This window comes from Neovison vison, chromosome 1 (assembly GCF_020171115.1).
Source record: "Neovison vison isolate M4711 chromosome 1, ASM_NN_V1, whole genome shotgun sequence".
NCBI classification, from domain to species: domain Eukaryota; kingdom Metazoa; phylum Chordata; class Mammalia; order Carnivora; family Mustelidae; genus Neogale; species Neogale vison.
In genome coordinates, this window is record NC_058091.1 from 255465633 (window position 1) to 255490003 (window position 24371).

The 24371-nt window shown below is 49.9% G+C and overlaps 1 protein-coding gene across 2 annotated transcripts in view; it reads left to right on the forward strand.

The window, feature by feature from the left end:
• The window catches only part of LOC122892828 (serine/threonine-protein kinase 10), a 120194-nt gene that overhangs the window by 62058 nt on the left and 33765 nt on the right, over nucleotides 1-24371 (forward strand). For both annotated transcript variants that reach the window (XM_044229482.1, XM_044229483.1), the window contains 5 exons: nucleotides 9605-9677; nucleotides 10633-10827; nucleotides 11402-11483; nucleotides 20494-20628; nucleotides 22709-23254. In XM_044229482.1, coding sequence (XP_044085417.1) covers nucleotides 9605-9677; nucleotides 10633-10827; nucleotides 11402-11483; nucleotides 20494-20628; nucleotides 22709-23254 — 1031 coding nt within the window. The remainder of the gene's footprint in view (nucleotides 1-9604; nucleotides 9678-10632; nucleotides 10828-11401; nucleotides 11484-20493; nucleotides 20629-22708; nucleotides 23255-24371) is intronic.

A 24371-nucleotide genomic window follows, 5' to 3' on the forward strand; every position in this document is an offset into this window, starting at 1 on the left:
CCCTGAGCCCCCCTGCCCCATGTCTTTATATAACTCAGGGATAGCAGATCTTTCTCCCAAGTAAGGGAGTCACCTCGTTGGAGACAGTAGCTGTGCTGCTCCCTGGAGTGGACATAGAATGAAGAAGCGGCAGGGTGAGCTGAGCAAAGCGGGGGTTCTAGACACACACAAGCCTGGTTCAAATCCTGGCTCTGCCATTTTGAGCTGGAGAAACATATTTAATACCCAAGCCTCAGTTTCTTCATCTGTGCAATGGGTGTAACAGCAGTTTCGCCTCACAGGGCTACTGTGACCACTAGGGAGAGTGTACACAGGACTGGCACGGGTATCAGACTTCCCTGAGATTCATTTGATAGTTGCCAAGTAAAGCTCAAGTTCTAGCTCTGAGTGGACGTGAAGCAGTTCCTGATGACTGGTAGGAATGCACTGGTGTGGAGAGCAGGGAAGAGAGTCTGCTGCCCTGGGACGGTTGGGATATGAAGTTGGAGGGTGGATTTTGAAGTCTGAAGACCTGCACTCTTGTCCTGAATCTGCCACTTCGCATTAGAGGACCTTGGGCAGTCACTTAAGACTTTGGAGCCTCGACTTCTCAAACTCAGGGGTGTGGTAATCGTTCCTGGCTCACAGAGTTGGTGTGACAAGTTAGTGTATGCAAAGTGTCTGTGGGTGTCCAGCACATCAGAGAGGTGGGCGATGTTGGGCCTAGGAATGTCTCAGAGAAGCTGCCATGAGAGAGAATGTTCCCTGTTCTCCAGAGAACCTGTGTTCCTCTCCCCAGCTGTGCGTCTCTGAAAATGGGAGGTGAATTTTACTTTAGGGGTCTTCCAAGTCCCCAGCAGAAGTCTGGACTGGCCGAAAAATCACAAAGCCCTGCACAGAGCCTGGCATATAGAAGGTGCTCAGATCAGTAGCAGCTTCCAGCATTGCCATTACTTTTTGTTTTATTTACTGGAGGGTTCCTAATTCCCAAAGTCCCCTTGGTGCACAGGAGGCCTGGCAAGTGGGCCTGGCAGCGACCAGTTACCTGCCTTTCACCCCCACTTTGACCCCCACCCCAGAATTCCTGTGTGTTGTTGCCGGCGTCCTGGTGTCCTGGTTCTTTCACTCTGGCTGCCATGAACTGAGCCAGTGTTTGATAATATAGAGATTCACTTAGTCCTCAAGACCACTCGTAACATTTTACAGATGTGGGATATCTGGCATTTTTTTTTTTTTTTTAAAGATGTTAGCTTAAACCCAAATCATACAGCCAGTAAGAGGCACATTTAGGCTTCAGACCAGTGCATCTGGCTTCAGAGCCCATGTGCTTAACCATTACTCTATTTTAGATTCTTGGTGCCAGTGATAAGAACCAGTCTTCTGTGATTTAAGGCAGACAAGAAAATGTGCATGTATGATACACGGAACTGTGATGGTGAAGCAATACAGCTGGGCATCCAGGGCAGCTGGACCCTGGAACACAAAAGACTCTCTGGTCTGCCCTTCCGTGCATGTCGGTTAGGCTCTCAGACCGGACCGCCTTCCAGAGCTTCTGGCAGGGGCTAGTTTAAGTTTTCTCAGGATCACCTCCTGCAGGACCAACTGAACCTCACCATTTTAGGTCTTGGAGTCCGTAATCCCAGTGTAGTACTCTGATTGGCTTAGCCTGGCGTAGGTGAAGATCTCTGGACCAATCAACGTGATCCAGTAAGGAGGGCTTCTCTGATTGGCCCAGCTCGTGGCGCTCCCTGAGAAGGAAGGCGGGGTTGGGTAGCAAGATGGAAGCCTTGCCCAGCTGCTCCCTCTTTCTCTCCGTGGAGCAGCGTGGTTGGGGTGGGTCGATGGTTCTCCAGAGGGTGAGAAGATTTGTACTGGCCTGAAAAACAAGTTGTTATCCACTTAGATTGACGTGGCCTGTTGGAAGCAAGAACAGAGTTCTGAATGTGTGACTGAGGGAGAACATACCAGAAAAAGACAGGGTTCTGTAGGAGAGGGGAGAGAGTGAAGCAGGAGGGCTGGGGGGCTGAGGGGCTGAGGGGTGAGCGGGAAAACGGGGGCCTCTGTAATGGTCACGAGTGTTTAAACAACAGGAGAAAATGAACACAGAAATGGAGAAGTCGAGCAGTTGGGTCAGTCTCCTATTTGGCCAGAGATGCGATGTCTTTAGTAGGTGGGGAGACTGAGGCTCAGAGATAGGAAGCAGTTGGTCTCAGAATCTTCTCGCCTCCTTGCCACGGACCGTTTCCATGGCACTCCTGGGAAGGCAGACCGTTCTGATAATTAAGAGAAGTCCCTTGGGAGCCCTGGTGCATCCTCCCTCTTAATGAGCTGGCGTGGTAATCCAGAGGAAGAGGGCCCATGGGCTTCCAGGGCTGGGGAGCGGAGCCTTTGCCTTCTCCCATCCCCACCTCCGTGTCAGTAGGCCCCACACCCTCTCTACGCTTCGCTCCCCGGTGGGTCCCTTGAGGACCCTGGCTTGTGTTGGTCCGCAGGGCCACTGCTGGCATTTTAGATGAGATAGTGTTTTGCCTTGGGAGGCGCAGTGTCGGTGGCTCTGTCCCACTATATGGCAGCAGCACTCCCCTTCATTGTGACGACCAGACGGCCCCCATTCCTTTTCCTTTTTTTTTTTTTTTTTTAAATTTTATTTTTTTACTTGAGAGAGAACATGTGAGAGCATGTGTGTGAGCAGGGGGCAGGGAGAGGGAGAAGCAGACACCCTGCTGAGCTGGTAGTTGATGTGAGGCTTGATCCTGGGACTCTGAAGCCATGACCTGAGCCCAAGGCAGACTCTTAACTGAGTCACCCAGGTGCACACCACCCCCCCCAATTCCCTTTCAAACAGGTCTTGGATCATAGGTACCATCCCTGGTTGGGGACCATATAGAAGGTTCTCAGACTTAGAATTCCAGGGTTTCCCTACCCACGCTGGCCTACAGACTCACTGGCCTGGGGTGGAGGGTCCAGGAGGGCAGGGGGGTACAGAACTCTTATTGGACAGTGGTTTGCCCTTAACTAGCTTGACATTATCTGGGAAAAGGCTCCTCTTGGATTCTTTTGGTGGTCTACAGTTAAGGGGACAGATGAGAGATTTTGTTACATATCTGCATATATTCTAAATTCACAGCCTTGTGTATGTGTGTAATATATAATTGTTCTTATGTATGTAATTTTTAATTATGAAAGTAAAATATGGTATTTATACATGTATAGGAAAATATGTGCAGATATTTAGTGCAGCAATATTTGTAACAGTAAGAAATGAGAAATGATCCAATTTACTCCAGTAGAGGATTAATTAAATAAGTTATGGTACAATGGAATCTTCTTTAGCTATTGAAAATTAAATTGTAGAAAATGTGTAATCTCTTACAAAAATGTATATGTATACATGAAGGGACAAAACACAGCTGCAAAATAGCAGGTTTAATCTGATTTCATTTTTAAAAAGTATTTTTATTTACACATACACTTTTATTTATATAAATCTGGAGCTATATGCAGCAAACTCATAAATGTTTAAATCTACCAGGATTATGGAGACTTTCTCATCTGTAAATGTTTGAATTTTTTATAAGCAGCATTGCCTTGATAACAGGAAGAAACTATATATAAGTGAGTATATAGATAGATACAGTCATACAGACAGTTTGCAATAAGACCCACAGTGAAGGAAATAGAAGTCACTCCCGATGTTGCGAGAATGCACCCTGTAGGCCCCCTTTCGGTGTTTTTTTCTGTGTACGGAGGACCAGGCAGTGGTAAAGAGCACAGATTCAACGTCCTGTCTGTCCTTAGAGCTGGGTGACAGTTCACAAGTTCCTTAACGTCTCTAAACCTCAGTCTTCTCATCTGTCAAAGAGGAATAATAGGGCACCTGGGTGGCTTGGTCGGTTAAGCATCTGCCTTCTGCTCAGGTCATGATCCTGAAGTCTTGGGATTGATTCCCCATCTGGGTGGGTGGGTGGGGGGTCCCAGCTTAGCAGGGAGTCTGCTTCTCCCTCTTCTTCTGCCTGCTGCTTGTGCTCTCGATCTCTGTTTCTCTCTCTCTCTCTCATTCTGTGTCCGAAAAAAGACAAAACAAAACTACCTTAAAAAAAAGGGTGGGGAGGGGGGCTGGGAGAGGGGGGTGGGGTTATAAACATTGGGGAGGGTATGTGCTATGGTGAGTGCTGTGCAGTGTGTAAACCTGGTGATTCAGACCAGTACCCCTGGAGATAAAAATACATTATATGTTTATTAAAAAATTAAAAGATTTAAAAAAATAAAATAAAATGTTTTATTAAAAAAAAAGGGGGTGGAGTAATAATCTTCCCTGTAATAATGTACTCCCAAAGGGTCACGGCTGTAAACGACATGCATAGGGATATGCAGGCTGATGATATACAAAATGATATGCAGGGGAGGATCGAAGTGACGGGCGGACATCTGTGCAGCACTGTATGCCTGCTCACTTCTCAGTAAACAGCAGTGTTTGTTAGAAGTGTTGGCTGGGTGTGTGCCGTGTTTCAGGGTTTCCTCTCTCCGCTGCGGCCAGTGTGCCTTCCATCCAGCGTGTGCAGCTCACCCCCTGGCAAGTGCGAGGTGCTCTCACCACATCCTGGCTCCCACTGGGTTTTACTCAAAAAGCAAGAACAAAAACCCACAAACCCGAAGAACTTTTGCTACAAGCATTTCATCTTCTTAAACCAGAAAGGCAGTAGTACTCTTTATAAAAAAGTATATATTTTTAAAGATTTTATTTAGTTGTCTGACAGAGACAGCGAGAGAGGGAACACAAGCAGGAGGAGTGAGAGAGGGAGAAGCAGGCTCTTCGAAGAGCAGGGAGCCCGACGCGGAGTTTGACCCGAGCCGAAGGCAGAGGCTCAACGACAGAGCCACCCAGGCATCCGTATCAAAAATATTTTAAAGAATAAAAGTGTCTCGGGGCGCCTGGGTGGCTCAGTGGGTTAAAGCCTCTGCCTTCGGCTCAGGTCACGATCCTGAGCTCCACATTGGACTCTCTGCTCAGCGGGGAGCCTGCTTCCTCCTCTCTCTCTACCTGCCTCTTTGTCCTACTTGTGATCTCTATCTGTCAAAAAAAAAAAAAAAAAAAAGAATAAAAGTGTCTAAAGGTAAAAAAATGTAAGACCCCCTTGGTGTGCTCACCAAAATCCTCCTTCCGGGGAGTTGGTGACAATATATTAAGTTTGACGTGTAATCTCACAACCCCTCTTCTGTGTGTGCAGGTCTGCTCGCACGGTGTGCATACGTCGTTCTTTCAAAAGACAACTGTCATCACACTCTACCTTCTATCATATGCATCGATTAGTCAACAGCATGTTCCGGGCAACATGCTAGGGATAGCATCCCACATTAGTACACACGCATGCAACCTCATTCTTTTTAAGGGCTGCCTGATGGCTCATGGCTGAACTGTGCCATCATTTAACCATTTGCCAGCTGAGCTCTAGCAACAACTTGGCAGCTTCCAATTTTTTGACTCTTTCAAATAATGCTTTTGTAAGTTTCCATGTATGTTATCATCTGGCTTGGAGGATCTATTTCTAGAGAGAGAATTTCTGTCAAACATATTTCTTAAAAGCCAGTGTTCTTTTCTTCTAGACTTCAAAGGTGGTCTAGCAAAAGTCTGGCAGTTCATGTATTTGGTCGTTCATTTGGGAACAGTGTTCCATGGGCCCCATGTGGTGCGGAGGGAGTGGCTGTGGACAAGGCAGAAATGGACCCTTTCCTTATGGATGTGATAATTTACGAAACACCCCCCACCCACCTGCTGCCCTTGTTTCTAATTCTTGTTGTAAAATGGGAGAAGGAGAGAGGAGTATTTTTATTAGAACAGACTGCCTGGGGGAACCCCTTTTGAATTGTCCAAACTGCATTCCCTGAGCCTGAGGTCCATTGCTGCAGGGAGGAGCTGCCTGGGTGGGCCCGATCTTGTGTGGCAGAAGGGAGAAGTAGCAGCTATCCCAAAGGCTGGCTGGGAGGGGCCTGGGGGACCAACTGTGTGTCATTGTGAAAGTTGGTGGTTTCTGCTTTTCCTCTTTCTTCTCAGGCAGGGATTGGAGACCCTGATGGGGGAGTGGCAGCTCCTGCCTCCCTCCTGGGAGCCTCATGCTGGGTCTGAGAAGCAGTCACTGCTGTTTCCAGATTTCCTGGGATGACAGGGCCAGCGCTTACTGGTGTTTGCAGGGAAGGTGGGCCCCAGGCCCTGTAGGAAGGAGGTGAGCCAGGCACCGCCATTCTTCTCCAGGAACCCAGAGGGGTCGTGATTCGTCCTGGCCTCCCAGGTAGTCAGCCACAGAGCCAGTTTCTCGTCTGGGTTTCCTGGTTTTGTACCTCCCTCTATAGCAGCTGTTGGTCCCTCCCTGGGCCAGATGGTCCTCCCGGGCCCGTCATCTGCTGCTATCTAGTTAGCTGGGACTGGGCTTAGAGACCAGTTTTCCTGACGGCTCCCAGGAGCCGTAGCTATGCCCCAGCCTAAAATTCTCCCAGCTCACCTGCCCCATGGCCAGAGCATTTACCAGGAGCAGGGCTTGGGGCCAAGTGCTTTCTGAGTGTCCTTTAATCCTCATGGTGACCCTGCAAAGTAATTCTGCTAGTATCACCACCCGTGTGTCACACACAGGGATATTGAAGGTTGGAGGTTTGCTAATTGTCCTGACCCCTGCCTGTCTCCAACTTAACTGCTTCTGCCTCCCCTCCCTCCAGTCACGTTGCCCTGCCCCTCCAGGCCCTTCCACCAGATTGTTATCCCTGTCTGGAAATATCTTTCCCCAGATCCTGACCTCCTGTTTAAAAAAGCCACCCATCTGCCCCTGCCCCCACCATGAATCACATGGGGGTGTGTTGAGGGCCTGTTTTCATTGCTAGAGTAAAAGCCACATGAGGGTGGAGATTTGGGTTCAGCTCTGTGCTTAGAACTGTGCCTGGACATAATAGATGTTCAATTAATATATGTTGAATGAAGGAACAGTGTGGAGGCCCTCAGTTGTGTTTCCTCCAAGCCCTCCCTCCCTCCCTGCACTGTCTCACCTCCCTGACTGTGGACTCTCCTGTCCCTGTGCTCCCCTCTTACACAGTTAGGAATAGAGATTAACTGGTGTTTGATGGCTATCTGCTTGCACCACTAAACTTTGAGCTGCCCAAGGGCAAGGCCTTGGTTCACTTGGTTCGCTCTTGGCTAATGTCTGGCTCTGGAAGGCACCCCAGTGAACAGGTGAATGAACCAGTGAAATAGAAGAGCCAAGACTCGAACCGGTTCTCTGGTATTCAGGCCCCCCTCTTAGCATTGTGCTCCTTCCTGGTTTGAACCAGTTGGTCTGATTCAAGCACTCCAGAACAGCCGGTGTCCTAGATCTGTGCTTCCGGCCAGCTCCTTTCTAGCTAGATGGAGGCTTCCTGGGGGGCTGGTAATTATGTGGCTTGGCAACTTTTTGCATTAAGCATCACCAGTCTGCTCAAGATGTTGCTTCCTTCTGAATTCTTATTTATTTATTTAAAGATTTTATTCATTTTTTAAAAAGATTTTTATTTTTATTTATTTAACAGACAGAGATCACAAGTAGGCAGAGAGACAGGCAGAGAGAGAGGAGGAAGCAGGCTCTCTGCTCCGCAGGGAGCCTGATGTGGGGCTCAATCCCAGGACTCTGGGATCATGACCTGAGCCGAAGGCAGAGGCTTTAACCCACTGAGCCACCCAGATGCCCGATTTTATTCATTTTAGAGAGAGCACCCTAGGAGGGGGAGGGAGAGAGAGAGAATCCCAAGCAGACTCTGTGCTGAGCATGGAACCCTACATGGGCTCAGTCTCATGACCTTGAGATCATGAACTGAGCTGAAACCAAGAGTCAGATGCTCAACCCACTGAGTCACCCAGGTGCCCTGCCCTTCTCCTGACTTTTTGTACTGATTTATTTTAAAATTATTTTTTTAAAAAATTTGTTCATTACAAAGAGCATATGCATGAGTGTGGTAAGGGGGCAGAAAGAGAAGGAGAAGCAGACTCCCTGCTGAGCAGGTAGCCCCATGTAGGGTGTGATTCCAGGACACTGGAGATCATGACCTGAGCCAAAGGCAGATGCTTAACCATCTGAGCCACCTGGCTCCCCCTGAATTTATTTTTTAATCAAGATGAAACTTACCTGTTTTTCTGCCACGTAAAAGTTTATCTTAACTTATTAGTTGGAATGTTTTTTGAAAACATGACACTAAATATGCTTATTTCTATTTTTTAAAAAATGAAACTTTACCCTTGAAGACAGGAATTGGAGATTACTCTTCGTGGCATTGGATTCTTCTCGTAGTAGTGAGCATGTGAAGGAAGACTGGTAGTGTTGGGTGTGTTTGAAGATACATTTTATTTATGTCATTCCTGAAAGTTGTACGTGTTCATCATGGTAAATTTAAAAAATTGAGAAAAGTAGAAGAAACCTTGTCTGGTCTCATGATCCGTATGTAGCCAGTTTAGCAAGTTGGCATATTTCTTCCAAGTTGGTTCACGTAGATCTCTGCCCTTTTCTCTGAGGAGGGAGCATCATGGGGACCATACCATATGTTCAACTGGCATCCTCCCCTTTCCTACTTAACCTAAGAAGTATATAAATACAGTATTTTAATATTGTGTTGAATATTATAACATTTAAATACATGTTAAATATTAATTTGATATATTAAATACGTACTAAATGCTTACTATCGATTGTTTTGTTTTGTTTTGCCTTGGCGGGGGTAAAGGGGAGGGAGAGAATCTTAAGTGGACTCCATGCCCAGCACGGAGCTTGATGTCATGACCCTGAGATCGTGACCTGTGCCAAAATCAGGAGTTGGACACTTAAGCGACTGAGCTGCTCAAGCACCCCTAATATTGACATGTATTAAATACGTATAATTCAGTGTTAAAATACTGAATAAAAATACTTCAATAATACCAATAAAATACGGCCATGTGGCCACACATCCCATTTTTCTTAATCTGTTCAGTTGTTTACCCTTTATCTTTCTTACCTCTCAATTTCTTGGTTCATCTTCCTGTGTGTGTATGTGTTTGGTGTGCGTGCGCACTTGCTTGATATGCCAGCTTAGATCCCTTTTGGAAAAGACAGAATATATTATATATTGAATATAAAGTTTTAAAATCACCCTCTCAGCTTTTTGCAGAAACGTTTTGATGGCCAGTGACCATCCAAGGCATAATTATTGCTGATTAAAATCACTCCCTGAAAGTCAAACAATTAGGTTTTTTAAAAAAATTGGTCATTATTACAATAGTGCTTCTTCGATGAGCATCACTCTGCAAACTGTTTTTATGTTTAAGATGATTTCATTAGGGTAACTATCTAGATCTGGAATTGCGGGATCAGAAGAGTGTGGATACTTGAAAGGTTCTTGCGATTTATTGCCCAACTGCTTTCCTGAAAGGCTCTTCAATTTATACTCATTAGCAGGAAGGAAGGTGCGTGTCTCTATATATCTTTATATCAGTAGGTCTGTTTTTAATGATCAGAACTTAGCTATGTAGGAAATGGTACCTGTTAATTGATTTGGAACGTCTGTCTCCGAGTTCACACCCCAGGGCTGTGGGTGGAGGAATGTCCAATGAATACTCTGTCTGATTTTTGTCTTGCAGCTGACTTTGGTGTGTCTGCCAAGAATCTGAAAACTCTGCAGAAGCGAGATTCTTTCATAGGAACGCCTTACTGGTGAGTCTTGCAGTTTCTGGAATGGGAATGGTGGACTGAAGGTCGAACCTCAGACTCCCCGAGGTGACCTGGGACTGCTGTAGAGAAGAGAGGACAGCAGCAAGGGCTCCTGGCGGCAGCCCTCAGGAGTGCTGTGATCTTGGCCAAGCTGCTTAGCTTCCCTGTGCCTCAGTTTCCTCCTCTACGAAATCAGGGTTCACAGGTTGTTATGAGCATTAAGTGGGAAGATACATATAGAAAATGCTCCATTAAGAACACCTGAATGGTTCAATTCCTGTTTAATTCAACAAGTACAGACTGAATGGGAGGCCCTGGGCTGGGACTGTGAGGATGAACAATTCCTACCCTCCTGTGAAGTTTCTCTGGACTTCTCTAGACCATTGTGTTTCCTTCTTTTCCAAAACTATTACTTAAAAAAACAAACAAACACACAAAAAAACCATGAAAACTCTTTCAGTTTCATACCTAATTACTTTCTGTTTTTCACATGCATTCTCACTTGGGAGTTAAGCTCCTTTCTTGCTTGCTTATTACTCACCCTTTCTCTCTCTCTCTCTCTGCCCTTTTATTCCTCTTTCTCCTGTTCTCTCCCATCCCTTCTCTCTGTGCAGTTGTATTCTCTCAGCCCACCTGTGCCCCCAGTTGGTCTCGGGCCACCCTCCCCTCTGCCTCCACCCGCCCCTTCCCCAGGACTCTGTGTTCTGGATTGTTGCTGCCATCTCGTGGCAGACATCGGGAACTGCAGCCGGACATGGCCATGGACCCCTTCCTGAAGGCATCTTTCCAAGTGAAGACCATCGTAAGGAAGACAGTAGGATGGACCCTAATGCACATCGTGATTTGGGAGTGCCATCAACTCTCTGACACTGGCTGGTGGTGGCCCCTGACCCTGAATCTCTGAGAAGTGCCTGGGGAGGCCAGGTTCTTAGCCCTCTGTTGTCCTTGGTTGGTTCAGGATGGCCCCTGAGGTGGTGATGTGTGAGACCATGAAGGACACCCCGTACGACTACAAAGCTGACATCTGGTCCCTGGGCATCACTCTGATTGAGATGGCCCAGATTGAGCCCCCGCACCATGAGCTCAACCCCATGCGGGTCCTGCTCAAGATTGCCAAGTCGGATCCCCCCACGCTGCTCTCACCTTCCAAGTGGTAAGGAGCAAGGCCTGCCTGAGGGTATTTGCTGCGTGGCCAGTGGGCCTGGGACATGAGACATGTGGGGTTGGGCAGGTGGAGGGCCAGGGTTCTCCTGGTCCTGCTAGGCCTGGGGGTCTCCTGGCCTTTCTAAGCCACCTGTGTCCTCCATTCCTTTTCCTGTCCTCTGTGCTCCTGACATGGGCTGTCTGTCAGCGCAGACTGTGTGAGCCAGGAAGGCGGATGCCACTATGGGAGGAAGTGCCTAATCGGGCCTGGGGGAAGCCCTGGGCTGGGAACGGGGGCTCAGACTTAAACCCCCTTGCTTCTCTGTTTTGCTCTGTGGCCTCGGGCAAATCCCTGCTCCGCTGATGTCCATATCCCCATCTGTACAATGATGTTTATGATGAGAAGGTCATCTCGAAAGCCCTGTCGCCTTCGCTGCTTTTGCTCATGAAGGCACCCTTTGTCTTTTGAGGGCTGTGTCGGGGAAGCACATGACTCCCAGGAGAGCAGAGTCTGTGACTCGGGAATTTTCTCAGTTTTTGCCCTACTCTGAGCTGACTGCCACCACCTGTGCCCACCCCCCCAGGTCTGTGGAGTTCCGCGACTTCCTGAAGACGGCCCTCGATAAGAACCCGGAGACCCGGCCCAGTGCTGCACAGCTCCTGGAGGTACGTGGCTGCCCTGTCCTTGGGGTGGCTGCCTGCCCCCTCTGCCCTGCCCTTCTTTTGCACACAGAAGATGGGCAAGCTCACCCATGACCTGGAAGCTGGGTGTGTTGCTCCCCAACCCAGGCGATGGCCAGAAGAGTCATTCATTAATCAGCTGATATTCCCTGGGCTCTTGGACTGAGACGGCCGTCATGAAGGCAGCTCCCCCAGAGCTTGTCCTCACACCACTTACGTTCTTCGGGGGGAGATGGGGCACAGACAGCAGATAAGCGCCCATGGCAGGGAGACAAGGGCTCCGGGGAGAAAGGAAACAACTCAGAAGGGTGGGGCCTGCGAGGGTGGCTCTCTGATAAGAAGAGGGCACGGAAGCCCTCTGTGTGAGCAGACACCCAGAGGGGGCTGAGGGGCGAGGCGAGGGGGGGCTGGGCAGCTGAGGCAAAGCATGATTGGGAGGAGTGAGGAGGTCAGGGCGCGGAGCCAAGGGTGAGGGCAGAGATCAGAGAAGTTCGGGGTGTGTGCTCCCCAAGAGGACGCATACCCACCCCACCCCCATATACTCACTCAGATGCTTTGCAGCAGGATGCAGGCTTCCAGAAGGAGAGCGCATGCTCAGGGGGAACAGTATTGTCTGTGTACACAGTTGAGGCAGAGGGGGCCATAGTTGTCCATTCATGGTGGACCCCCTCCCTGAACCCAGGTTTCCAGTGGGCAGTTGGCCTTTCAAAGATGGACAGGCAGGCTGCGGTGCTCACTCTTTTCTGCAAGAAAGGGTCAGGCTGCGTAGGGTCATGTGGGGTCATGCAGGGTCTCGAAAGCCCAGACCAGGACTTGAGCTATACCCTCTGTGTGGTGTACCCTGTACCCTCTGTGTGGTGGGGTGCCCCTGAGGGTTGGACAAGGGACACAGCATCCGACCTGTACTTCTCAGGGCCCCTCTGGCTACTGTGTGAGGAATCTCTGGCCCTTGTGTGGAGAAGGGGTTGATGGTTTCCTTGAAGCTTCTTGAAATACTGGAGGTAGCTGGGAGTTGCCCTTTACCCTGGCTGGTGCCTCATGCTTTGAAAGTGGCACACACCACCTGTCCTCCTGTCCTCAGGCCTTTTAGTCGCTATCCCCATGCCGTCAACACAACACTGATGGGAGAACAGGAGAAAGTGGGCCTGGGTTCTGGGGAGGGGCTGCCCCTCCACACCTTGCCCACTGTGATCCTTCCACGCCAGTGATTCATGGTGTCTGATATGTGTTGGGAAGAAAGGAAGAAGCAGCCACGCCAAGCACAGAGTCTTTGTTTGTGTGCAGCTGCTTCTCCTGAGTACCTACTGTGTGCCAGGCACAGGGCCCTGGTTGGTATTCCAGGTTCCAGCTCCCCTCTGGCATGTGCAGCGCAGTGATGGAGTGGGTGTGGACTTTGGCTGGAGAGTCCTGGGTTCAGATCCTGGCTTTGCCACATATTGGTTGTGAGACCCTGGGAGATTGGCTTCACATCTCTGTGACTCAGATCTCACTCTGAAATGGGGATAATGGTCATGCCCCTCCTTTAACAGGGTCGTTGTGAGGGTTAAGTGCAAAGATACCATAGAGTGCTTAGCTTAACCTCCCTGGGCTGTGCTCAGCGAATGATGCTTTGAATTGCAAACGTCCGGAGTATCAGAGGCCTTATATTCTGAGAATGGCAGTGTTTGGTGGGGAAGCCAGAGGAGGGGGCGGGCCATCACTGTCAGAAGCTGGAGCTCCAAGCCTTTTGGGGCCAATTGTTTCCTGTAAGCAGGCGCCTCCTGGCCTGCTACATCCGGCCTCTAGGCCATCCAGGACATTCCACCAGGAAGAGACCAGCTGTCCTCTGTCCCCACGTGGCAGCCCTAGAGCCTCAGCCAGAGACAGGAATTTTTGTTACATAGTTGCAAACAATGTCCTGCCAGGGGATTCTTAGTGCAAGACAGAAAGGGTTGCAGAAAAAGGAGTGATCCCTTGAGATACAAAAAAAATGCCTTTCAGGGCTTAGGCTGCTGCCAGCTTTGTTTTTGTGCCTCTTTATTTCTGGGCAGAGGGGGCGGTGGGGAGGGGGAGCATGGCCTGCCTGAGATCATCTGGCTTTGAGTGACAGGTTGGGGCCTCCAGATCTTGGCTTCCCAGTGCCCCTGCAGAGCTGTTCATGCCCCTTGTTTCTGCCTGCTTCCGGAGCTTCCTCAAGCACCTCATGCTGTGAGTTGACACTGGTTTCTGATTCATCTCCTCATTTGCACAGAGATTTGGGGGACCTTGTCACATAGCGATCAGGGACCCGGGCTCTGGGGTCATGCTTGACCACCCGGACTAGGAGTCGTTCTCACTCTGTGTCTCAGTTTCCTCATCTGTGAGATGTGGGTTGTGCTCCCTTGGTGTAATTGTCTGGGTAAATGAGGTTCTGTATGTGCCGTGTTTTTAGCACAGTGGCTATCACTCAGGGGCTCCGGGGACACTTGTTGAATTGGTTGTAAGCCTATCACGAGGTGTCCCAGCCGTTCATGTCAGGGTCATGTGTGACTCACATCACTGGACCCGGCGGCTGGCTCCAGGCTGCTCCTGGGGACCCAGCCATGGCAGCCACAGTTGATCCTCACCCTTGCCACGGTCAACGCTTGGTCCCCCATAGATTCCTGGTGTCTTCCCTTCTCCCTGGTCACTCCTTTGTAGCATCCTCCCTCTGTTCCTCTTCCCTGCGACTGATCACCGTGGAAGTGCACCAGCTGCACCTCTCCCCACAAGTCTTTGCTCACCTCGAGGGTCCCACCTGGTTTGCAGCAACGGCCACATTTCCCCTGTAGCCCACACTGCTCCACCTGCCCCAGGTGTCCGCAGCCAGCCCCTTCCTCTCTGCCCCCGTGTGGACATCCACACCCGAGTGCCCTCTGCTTTCCCCACATATGCTCCACTGATGTCTGTCCCATCTCAGGGAGCGGCAACCCACCCACCCGGCCCTTGGGGCCCCAAACCTTGCAGGCATCCTTGGTGCTGATCTTTCTTATGTGCTCCATATCCATTCTGTCAGGAAGTCCTATAGTCCCTACCTTCAGAATGTGCCCCGAGTCCGACCACTTTGCACCATTTCCATTGCAACCATAGGTCAGAGCTGCCCCCGTTACTTTCGCTTAGATTATTACCTCCTCGCTGGTGTCCCTGTTCTCCTTCTATCTGTTCTCAGCACAGCAGCCAAAGGGAAACCTTAACACATAAGTCAGTTCTCGTCCCTCCCTGGTTCAAAGCCCCTTAATGGCTCCCCTCTCACTCAAGCTAAACTCCAGAGTCTCGGTGACCTGCAGGGTCCTACACGATCTGCCCACCCCATAATAACCCCTCACTCAATGCCAGCCACTCTGGCCTCCTTACTGTATTTCAGCCATTCTGGGCATGCAGCTGCCTCAGGGCCTTTGAACAGCTCTTTACACTGACTGTAATGTTTTTTTCCTGACGTCTCCATGGTTGACTCTCTTCTTTAAGTCCTTGCTCTTCTCAGTGGGCTTCCCCCACCACCCTATTTCAAATTGGAAACCAGCCACTTCTACTCCCAACATATTCTCAGTTCTCCTTTCCCTTCCCTACTTTTGATTTTTCCATGGTGTACTTGTTTGTTAAGTTTATTGTTGATCTCTAGCATGTCTGCTTCCTGAAGACAGCAGTCTTTGTTTTGTACACTGATGTGTCCCAAGCATCCAGAACAGTGTCTGGTATGTACAGGGCCCTCAACAAATATTAATGTTTTTATAACTGTAGTGTAACCATTGCTCCATGCCAGGTACTATTCTAAATGTTTAGCAAATGTTAACCCTTTAATCCGTATAATAACCCTGTGATGTAGGTACTGTTCCCATTTCCATCAAACAGGTGATAAAACTGAGGCACAGAGAGGTTAGGTAGCCTGTACAAGATCACACAGCTTGTAAGAGACAGAGCTGGGATTCTCATCCTGGTTGTGTCATTACGAAGCCTGTTGTCTTGACCACTCTGGTAAGCCTCCTCTCTGAATGAATTAAAGAGAGGAAGAAGGAATGAGAGTGTGAAGATTAGATGGGAGGGAGTGGGGCATTGGACAGATGCTGACAACTGGAACCTTGAAAGTGGCTTCAGGCATTTTCTAAAGCCAGCCTCGGAGTACAGGACTGATGCTTTCTAAGCACATCAAGGAAAATCAGGCTCCTTCTTGGAAAGGAAGTATGTGTAGATGGCAGGAGGGGTCCTGTCTAGTGGCCTTTTGGGGCTTCCTGCAGAGATGACACCGAATAGCTGTGCCTCTTCCTGAAAGAGCTGACAGCTAAGTTCCCCTCTGATCTGGGCCTCCTGTGGGGGTGCCCGAGCATCTTTCTGGGGCCCCGTGTGCCCGACCAGCCTGTCCCCACTCAGGCATACTGTACACTTCCTGCCCAGGAAGGCCCTGGCCCTCCTGGCAACAGGGTTCTGCCTCTCTCCTGGGCCTCGGTGGCTTGGGGTTGGGGACTTCTCTCCTTTGGACACATCCCTGGAGTTAGTGGTTCTGAGGCAGTGAGGGAGGTGGTCTGTGCTTTCTGTTCCAGAGAAGTGGACAAAACAGTGTTTTGGGCCTCATCAGCCCCTAGAGGGCCTGCCTTGTCAGCCGTGCCTGCCTGGGGATTCCAACCCAAGATTGTGAGCTGTGGTGGTCTCCTAACCCCCAGGCCAGTGTTCACTACACTAGACTCCCAGGAATCAACTTCTCCCCCTTTCCATTCATCCATTCAACCATTATATACTGAGCTCATGTTATAGGGCAGAAACTTTTCTAGTGAACGAGGCAGCACTGGTGGTAGGAATTATTGTCCTCCTATGACATAATTCACCCTTCCTGATTATTCTTCAGTGGAGCCAACCCGCCGATCTTCCCAGTCCCCAAAATACAATAGAGCAGAGTCCACTTCCAACTCTTGAAGTGGGTGGGCGACTCGTCCTGGTCAATTGGAACAAGAATGTGACCACATTAGCCAATGAGATGCAAGCTCACAACAGTAGTGGAGGCGGCTGAGGCTGCCCCAAACCCCTCTTCGTGCCAGCCTCCAACACTGAGGCAGCAGGCCTGGAGGTTTGGGGACATGTGCTTGCAAAAAGAGCTTGAAAACAAAACTAGCCGAAGCAACAAGGGCTTGAGAGGGCACAAGAGGACACAGTTTGATCCCGAGGATTAATTTTTACACCAAGGAGGTATTATTAAGAGCCTCATTTTACGTAGAAGAAAACTGATGCTCAGAGAGGTGAAGTCACTTGCTTGAGGACACACGGCAGGTAGATAATAGGACCGGGAGCTGAATGCAGGTCCATGTGGCTTCAGCATCCATGTGCGGACCTTTTTGCCCAAGGTCAGATTCTGAAAAGGTTCTGCCTGGGTCTCAGTTTCTCTCTCATACAGTAGAAGGGTGAGGAAATGATGCCCAAGCTCTCCTGCGGTCAGATGTGAGGGTGTCTTGGAGAGTGGGTGGGTCTTGAAAGGCCAGCTGCCCACTGGAAACCTGGGTTTAGGAATGGGGGTCCACCACGAATGGACAAGTATGGCCCCCTCTGCCTCAACTGTGTACACAGACAGTACTGTTCCTGCACCACTCACCTTTTCCTCTGGCAAAGGGCATTCTTCCCCGGGTTGTCCCCTTCCTAAGGACCCCAGGGTGCTCATGGGAGGCAGTGGGGCAGATGGTCTAGCCCCAAGAAAGCAAGATTCCTGGCCATGCTGGAAAGCCACTGAGTTGGTCAATGTGTAGCATGCCATGGTGAAAACTTGGTATTTCCAGAAGCCTCTGCCTGCCTTCTTTAGTTCTGCCCCCTCTGCTTCAGCAACTGCCGTGATATGTCCCATGGCTCCTTGCTCAGATTCATGTGTGAGGTCGGGCAGTGCGAGGCTCGGGAAACTTCGGGATCTGATTCTCACCCTCAGTTCCAAAAAGCTGTGCCCTGTGGGCATGCAGGAGGGAGGAGGGATGGCTCGGGGGGCAACCTGTGCCTTGAAGGCTTGTCTAACTGTGCTGCTGGTGGTGACTGTGGCTGTGATGGTGGTGGTGGTGTTGGAGGTGGTGATGAGGACTGCCATACTTGGAGCACTTACTGTAGTGCTTACAACAGCTGTACTATTATTCCCAGTATACAGATGGGTTAACTGAGGCTTAGAGAGATTGAGTGACTTGCCCAAGGTGGTGGTGGAAGTGGCATTTCATCCCAGACAGATTTCCTCTAAAGCCAGTACTCTCACCATGACACCCTCCTGCCTCCCATGACGAGTAAGCCCTTATTAGCTTTCCCACTCAAGACCTTTTGGAACCAAACAGCACCCAGATGGACACCTTTAAAGAGTAACCGGTAATACCACCTCTCAGCTGCACCCTCCAGCAACTTCTGAGAAGAAAGTCTCAGCTTCTTACTATGGCTCTAGGACCCTGCATGCACCACTCTGAGCTTCCTCCTCTGGCCCCTCTTCTGTCTCCCACAAGCCCTGCCACCCTGGCCTTCTAGCTGTGCCTCCAGCCTGCCAGACTCAGTCTGGTCTCAGGGCCCTTGCACCTGCTGCTCCCCTGCCTGGAACTCTCTGTGCCCAGATCTTTTCCCAGCCAGCTCGAATGTCGCCGCCTCAGGGAGACTCCTGTGACCATAGACGAAGCAGCCTCCACCGCCCAGGACAGGCCCATGTGGTTTCAGCCTCATGCTATCCCATTACCTGATCTGACATGATCTCTCTCTCTTTTTTTTTTTTAATATTTTATGTATTTTTTTCTTAGAGAGCAAGGGAGTGCATACAAGCTGGGGGGAATGGCAGAGAGAAAGGGATAAGCAAACTCCCTGCTGCGTAGGGAGCCCAAGCAGGGGACCAAGGATCATGACCTAAGCCGAAGGCAGATGCTTAACTGACTGAGCCACCCAGGCGTCCCCATCTGTCATGATCTTGTGGGTCATTTGGTTGCATACCTATTCTCTTCCACTCAGCGGCAAGCCCCCAGGGGCAGGGACCGTGCCCAGACTGTTGTTCACCCTTCTCTCGGCGCTTGGCACATTACTGGCCTCAACATGTGGCCAGGGCCCAGATCGTGAATGAACGGGCCATGGGACAGAGCAAAAGGAAATTAAAAAAAAAATTTTTTTTTAAAGATTTTATTTATTTATTTGACACAGAGAGAACGAGAGAGCACAACAGGGGGAGCGGTAGGCAGAGGGAGAAGCTAGACTCCCCACTGAGCAGGGAGCCCAACATGGGGCTCGATCCCAGGACTCTGTGATCATGACCTGAGCCAAAGTCAGACCTTAACTGACTGAGCCACCCAGCTGCCCCAAGAAATGAAATTCTTAAAATCTGCACTAGTCCATACTAACTAGAGAAGGCCAGGCTGGTTTAGGGCTCTTTGAAAGAGTGAGGGTTATTCCTTTCAGGTAAGAGATAGGTGCCCGAGGGGAAGGGGGATGTGGTCTCGTGACCTTCCACAGATGAACTCTTCTAAATGAGCAGACACATAAAAATGGTTCGTGATGGACCTGTCAGTGGTGAAGGTGTTTACCAGGTGCCGGAAATGTCGTCTTCATCATGTACGTACTTCCCTGCAATCTCGTCGACGCTGTTTCTCCACGGATTAATTTTCCAACTGTGAAAGCAGTAGATGTCATCAGAGCCTTCCTTTAAATTTCAAATAAGCAAACTCCAGCTTAATGACAGCCCCCTGCTCCCCTAAGACACACATGACCTCCCTTTCTCTGGGTGATCAGTTAGTCATCTCATATCCTTGTCCACACCCTGGGGCTGGGGATTAGATTCCCGAAAGCAGACTTCTGCTAGGGAAGGTGCTTGTGCTGATTTAACATCTGCTGAGGCCTTCAGTACTTTGGTGTTTTGCAAGCCGTGTGAAAGAGCCGTCGTTATTGTAGAGATGTGACATTTCTGCAAATGCCTAGGGTAGAACTTACATGACGCTCCCTTAAGAATTTGCAAATACATGTGTTCCTAAAAACCTACGTACAGGCACACATTCATAGCCTTATTCATAGTCGCCCAAAACAGGAAATGACACAAATGTGTGTCAGGAGCAGAATGGATAAACAGGTCGTGACCTCTCCATGTGGTAGAATACTGCACAGGAATGAAAAAGGACCAGTTTACCAATATATGCAATGAGGGAGGCAACTTTCATGGTCTCAACTACCATGTCAGCCACGGAGGGCTGCATACTGTATGATTGTGTTCACATGGAATGAGGGAACGGGCAGAACTAGTTCCCAGAGCTGAGCAGCTGTGGGGAGTGGGCTTGATGACAAGGAGACAGAAATCTTCAGTGTCTGCAGGTGGGCATGGTTATACCACGGGTGGAAAAAGTCATTGAACTTAGTAAATTGTGACCTTGACTTGGTATAAGTAACATTTCAATAAAGTATATGTAGTTGATATATTATTTTAAGACTTTACTTGAGAGAGAATGGGAGCAAGCAGAGGGAGAGGGACAAGCAGACTCTGTACTGAGTGCAGAGCCTGATGTGGGGCTCGATCTCAGGACCCCAGGACTGTGGCCTGAGCCGAAATCAAGAGTCAGACATTCAACCCACTGAGCCATCCAGGTGCCCCTGTAGTAGATATTTTAAAACCATATATTAAAACCTTTTAAAAAAGAAAACAAATGCACAGACAACCCCCCAAACATTGCTTGAGCTGCTGCTTTGGGCTTAACACTTCCTTATACATTATCCCGCTTAACCCTTATGACCTCCCTGTAGGTTTGGCACTATCGTCTCCGCTTTGGAGATGAGCCTGCAGCTCAGAGAGGAAAGCGACATGCTCAGTGTTGCACAGCGGCTGGGGGCAGAGCCAGGGTTCAGCCTCTTCCACCACACACAGGACTTCGTGAGCCACCTCCAGTCTCCCTTACCAAGTGCACGTTCACCTTGCACTCAGGGATGACACTGGCCTTCTCTGCTTGGGAGATGGCCTTCCCTGAGCCTTCGCCTGCCCTTCCTGCACCCTCCAGCCCAGGTGGTTCTAATCCAGATGTGTCTTGCCCCTCAGCATCCCTTCGTCAGCAGCGTCACCAGCAACAAGGCTTTGCGGGAGCTGGTGGCCGAGGCCAAGGCCGAAGTGATGGAGGAGATCGAGGATGGCCGGGAGGAGGGGGAAGAGGAGGACTCCACGGATGCCACTTCTGTAAGCCCTGGGAAAGCGGGTACTGAGGAGGGATGGGATCCCGGCAAGCCTTGGGTGGTATAGGAGGGAATCTGGGTGGGGGCGCAGGAAGGATTCCTGTTTCTCCCCAGCTTAGGGATTTTAGCCCCCCACGCCACGGGTTATGTAAGTCAGCACATGGGCCAGAGTGAGGCAGTGGGGGTGTGTTGGCCAGATTCTGTAAGTTTTCAAGAAAGAGCTGTAATCTAGATTTTCACATGGGAACTTCCAATTTTTAACTGTTCGTAGCTGACTCATTGCTTCCCTGCCTTTTTCCTGTTGTGGCTCAGATGTGAGCTCAGCACCCTGTGGGATAAATGCAGATAAAGGCTGTGCATGACCAGAGGCAACAGGCCAGGGCTCTGGGCACCCCAGACCCTATCTCCCTGCCTCGAGTGCCCAGGGGCCCCAGGTCTTGGCACATTTGTAACCTATCAGCAGCTTCAGCACTTGGCTGAATTTAAATTTAAATTAAAGCTAATTTAAATTTTTAAAAAACATTCAAGCCAAGCAAAACATTTCTGTAGGCTGGATTCTGTCGTGAGCTGTTGCTTTCAGATCCCTGGTCTGAGCCACTTGGGAAGGGCCTCTTCCAGGAGGGAAACTTGCTGTCCAGATGGTGCCATGAAGTGTGTGAGGCAGGGGCCGGCCGCGTCGGTCAGGGAATGGACAGTATAATGCCGTCTCGAGTTGAATGGAATCCTGGGAGAAGCCAGAGGCTGGCCTGAATCCTTACCAGGATGAGGAAGGGAAGCACCGAGGAGGAGGGACAGAATCTGCGCAGCAGCCGTAGCCTTTTATGGAGTCCTCACTGGGTGCTGGGCACTCTGCAACTCTGAGGGGAGAACCAGGCCTCCATTTTAGAGATGGGCAAAGTGAGGTCTGAGGAATGATGTGTCTGGTTGAGCTAATAGGCGGTAGGGCCACCAGGTGTAGAAAAACCATGGTGGGAGAGGGAGGTGGTGTGTCCAGAGCCTGGCTCCTGGAGAATGCAGCAGATAGCAAGGTTGGGGAGGGAGACGGAAAGCAGTCACACTGGCCTGGTTCTCCACAGGCAGGAGGCTGATCCTGTTATGAGGGCAGTGGGGGCTAATGAGGGTTTCAGACAAGGGCTGGGCTTTGGTGTGGTGATGACAGGATCAGATCTGAATTTTTGAACCATCATTCTAGGGGTGTTGAATAAGGAGGAGGCTTAGAGTTCCTTCTGGAAGCTTCCATATCCAAGGTTAAAACCAGTGGCTATTAGGACCCAAGGGAAAGCTTCGGTGTGATTCCATCAATATCTTATTTGAAAACAAGCAAACTAACCTATAAAATTTAGAGATCAACGTCAGGACAACTATTATGTCAAGGGTAGAGACAGACATAGGCAGGGTGTCTCTGAGGGGGGCAGTGTTCCACCCCTGACGTGGAAGGTGGCTGTGTGGGTGCTCACTATATTCATTCACTGGGTGTTTATGTTTTATCCACAGAAGTGGGTGTTCTATTTCACAATGGCAATGTTTCCAGTACTTACCACCCCCCCAGAAGGTTTAAGAAACAAAACAAAGCAAAACTTTAGAAACTTCGTGGATGAGGGATTGAATCTAGCTCCTGGATGGTTTTGGTTTGGTTTTTATGCAACTAAAAAAAAAAAAAAAGGCAAACAACCCCAAAACTTGAATTAGTTGCTGTCTAAAAATCAGGTGGTGTCAGGTAAAAATCCAGATTCTAGCTTGTCTCAAAAAATTGAAAGGTCTATCTTACATTGTCACAGTTAGCTGGAGCAGAGTGGCCACTGCCAACTTCAGACAAGGGATGAACTGTCCAGCTGCCCACAGTTGCCTCTGCTTCTAGAAGGAAGAACAGGTATTCAGTTAATTCGCAACAAGTAGTAATTCTATTGTTGGTAGAAAGTAGGGATTAGTGAGGACTGTGGATCACTGGAGAGGGATAACAACAATACTTCCTTGGTCCTGGCCTACTTCACCTTGTGAGTGTCTGACTCTCCTGCCCTGCTGCATCTCTGACTCTTGTCTTAGACATACAATAGCATGGTTTTAACTCTTGTTTTTCTTCCTAGCCTCTGGGGAACCATACTCGAGACTCTTCTGAGGTGAGTCAGCTGAGTCTCAATACCGACAAGGTTCTCAAAGAATCATCCTTCACCCCACTGCCACCTGGCCAGCCTCAGGACAATGTGAATGGGCCCAGCCAGCCCCCTGGGGACAGATCCCTCCAAACCACCAACCCCCCAGATGCAGCTCCTGGAAATGAGAATGGCCTGGCGGTGCCAGCACCCTTACGGAAGTCCCGGCCAGTGTCAATGGATGCCAGAATTCAGGTATCTGAGGAGAAGCAAGTCGCTGACCAGGGAGTGAAGCTCAGTCCAACAGCCAACAAGTCCCAAAAAGCAAGCCAGAGCCGTCCCAACAGCAGTGCCCTGGAGACCTTGGGTACTGAGAAGTTAGCCAACGGCAGTCTGGAGCTCCCCACCCAGGCCGCCCCTGGCCCATCCAAGAGGGACTCAGACTGTGGGAGCCTCTCCACCTCCGAGAGCATGGACTACAGCACCTCTCTCTCAGCTGACCTGTCCCTGAACAGAGAAACAGGCTCTCTGTCCCTCAAGGTAATGCCACCTCTTCTCCCACAGGTTTGGGGCCGGAGTGTGTAGGATGTGCTTCAGCCCAGTTTTGGTTTTAGAAGTAGTTAGCGGCTGCCTTCCATTTTAAGTGGATCATGAGGGATTGTGCTTCTGTGAAGAGCTTTGAGCTCAACTCCTAGTGTAATCTCCAGAGTATCTGAGTTCAGTCTGGGGTTTAGTCAAACCAGGCGGTTGGCTCAGGTTTAAATTTCAAATTGTGTGTCCGTTTAAATCAGGTTTGGTGAAGCCCGGGTGGGAGAAGTCAAGGAGGGAAGTTTTCTTGTTTGGGGGTCTGCCATGCGGTCCCGCAGCTGACTGGCTGAGTCATGTATAGGGAGTGGGCTGGAGGCACTCTTGGGGCTCGGTTGGCCTTTCTGGAGGTGGGTAACATTGTGAACGACAGTAGCCCCTGAGCTTGAGGGCTCAGCGTGGAGGCCAGCTCTGTGACGTGCTTAAAAGAAAACAGAGTCCCCTTCATCATCTCCGTGTACAGACAAGCAGACGGAGGCTTTGGTGGGGGGCGGAGAGCTGCCCAGACCCAAAGACTATGGGCTCCGAACCCCACATGCCATTCTGCTTTCCCTCTGGAAGGGCTGACCCCTCCCCCACCCACACTGATAAATCTCAGGAGGTCCTTGAACTCACCCTTGGCCACTTGACCAGGCCACACTGGTCAATCAAGTGATTTTAGGGATGATACCATAGCATTTTGTTTTTTTCTCCCATTGTTTACTTGGTGGAAACCACACGGTAGAGACTGAAAAATATTTGCTAAATGAAGGGAAGTGAAAGAGGGACGAGCAGGCAGCCAGCACGACAATTAGCTTCAGGAGGAGAAGGAAAGCCCAGTTTGAACATGTCACCAGGATGAGCACAGACAGCTTATGTACATGTGGCATTGGGGCCCATCACCTGCCTTAAGACAGGTAACCTGTCCCTCCTCTGCTTAAAAAATACCAACCAAAAAAAAAAAAAAAAAAAGGGTCTCCCCTGCCTGTTCTCAAGGGTGTCAGGAACATTCCTTTGCTGGCCGACTGGCACCGAGTCAGGGAACACGGCGGTTCTGAAAAGAGTCCGCGGGCTGCGTCAGCACCCTGCAGTG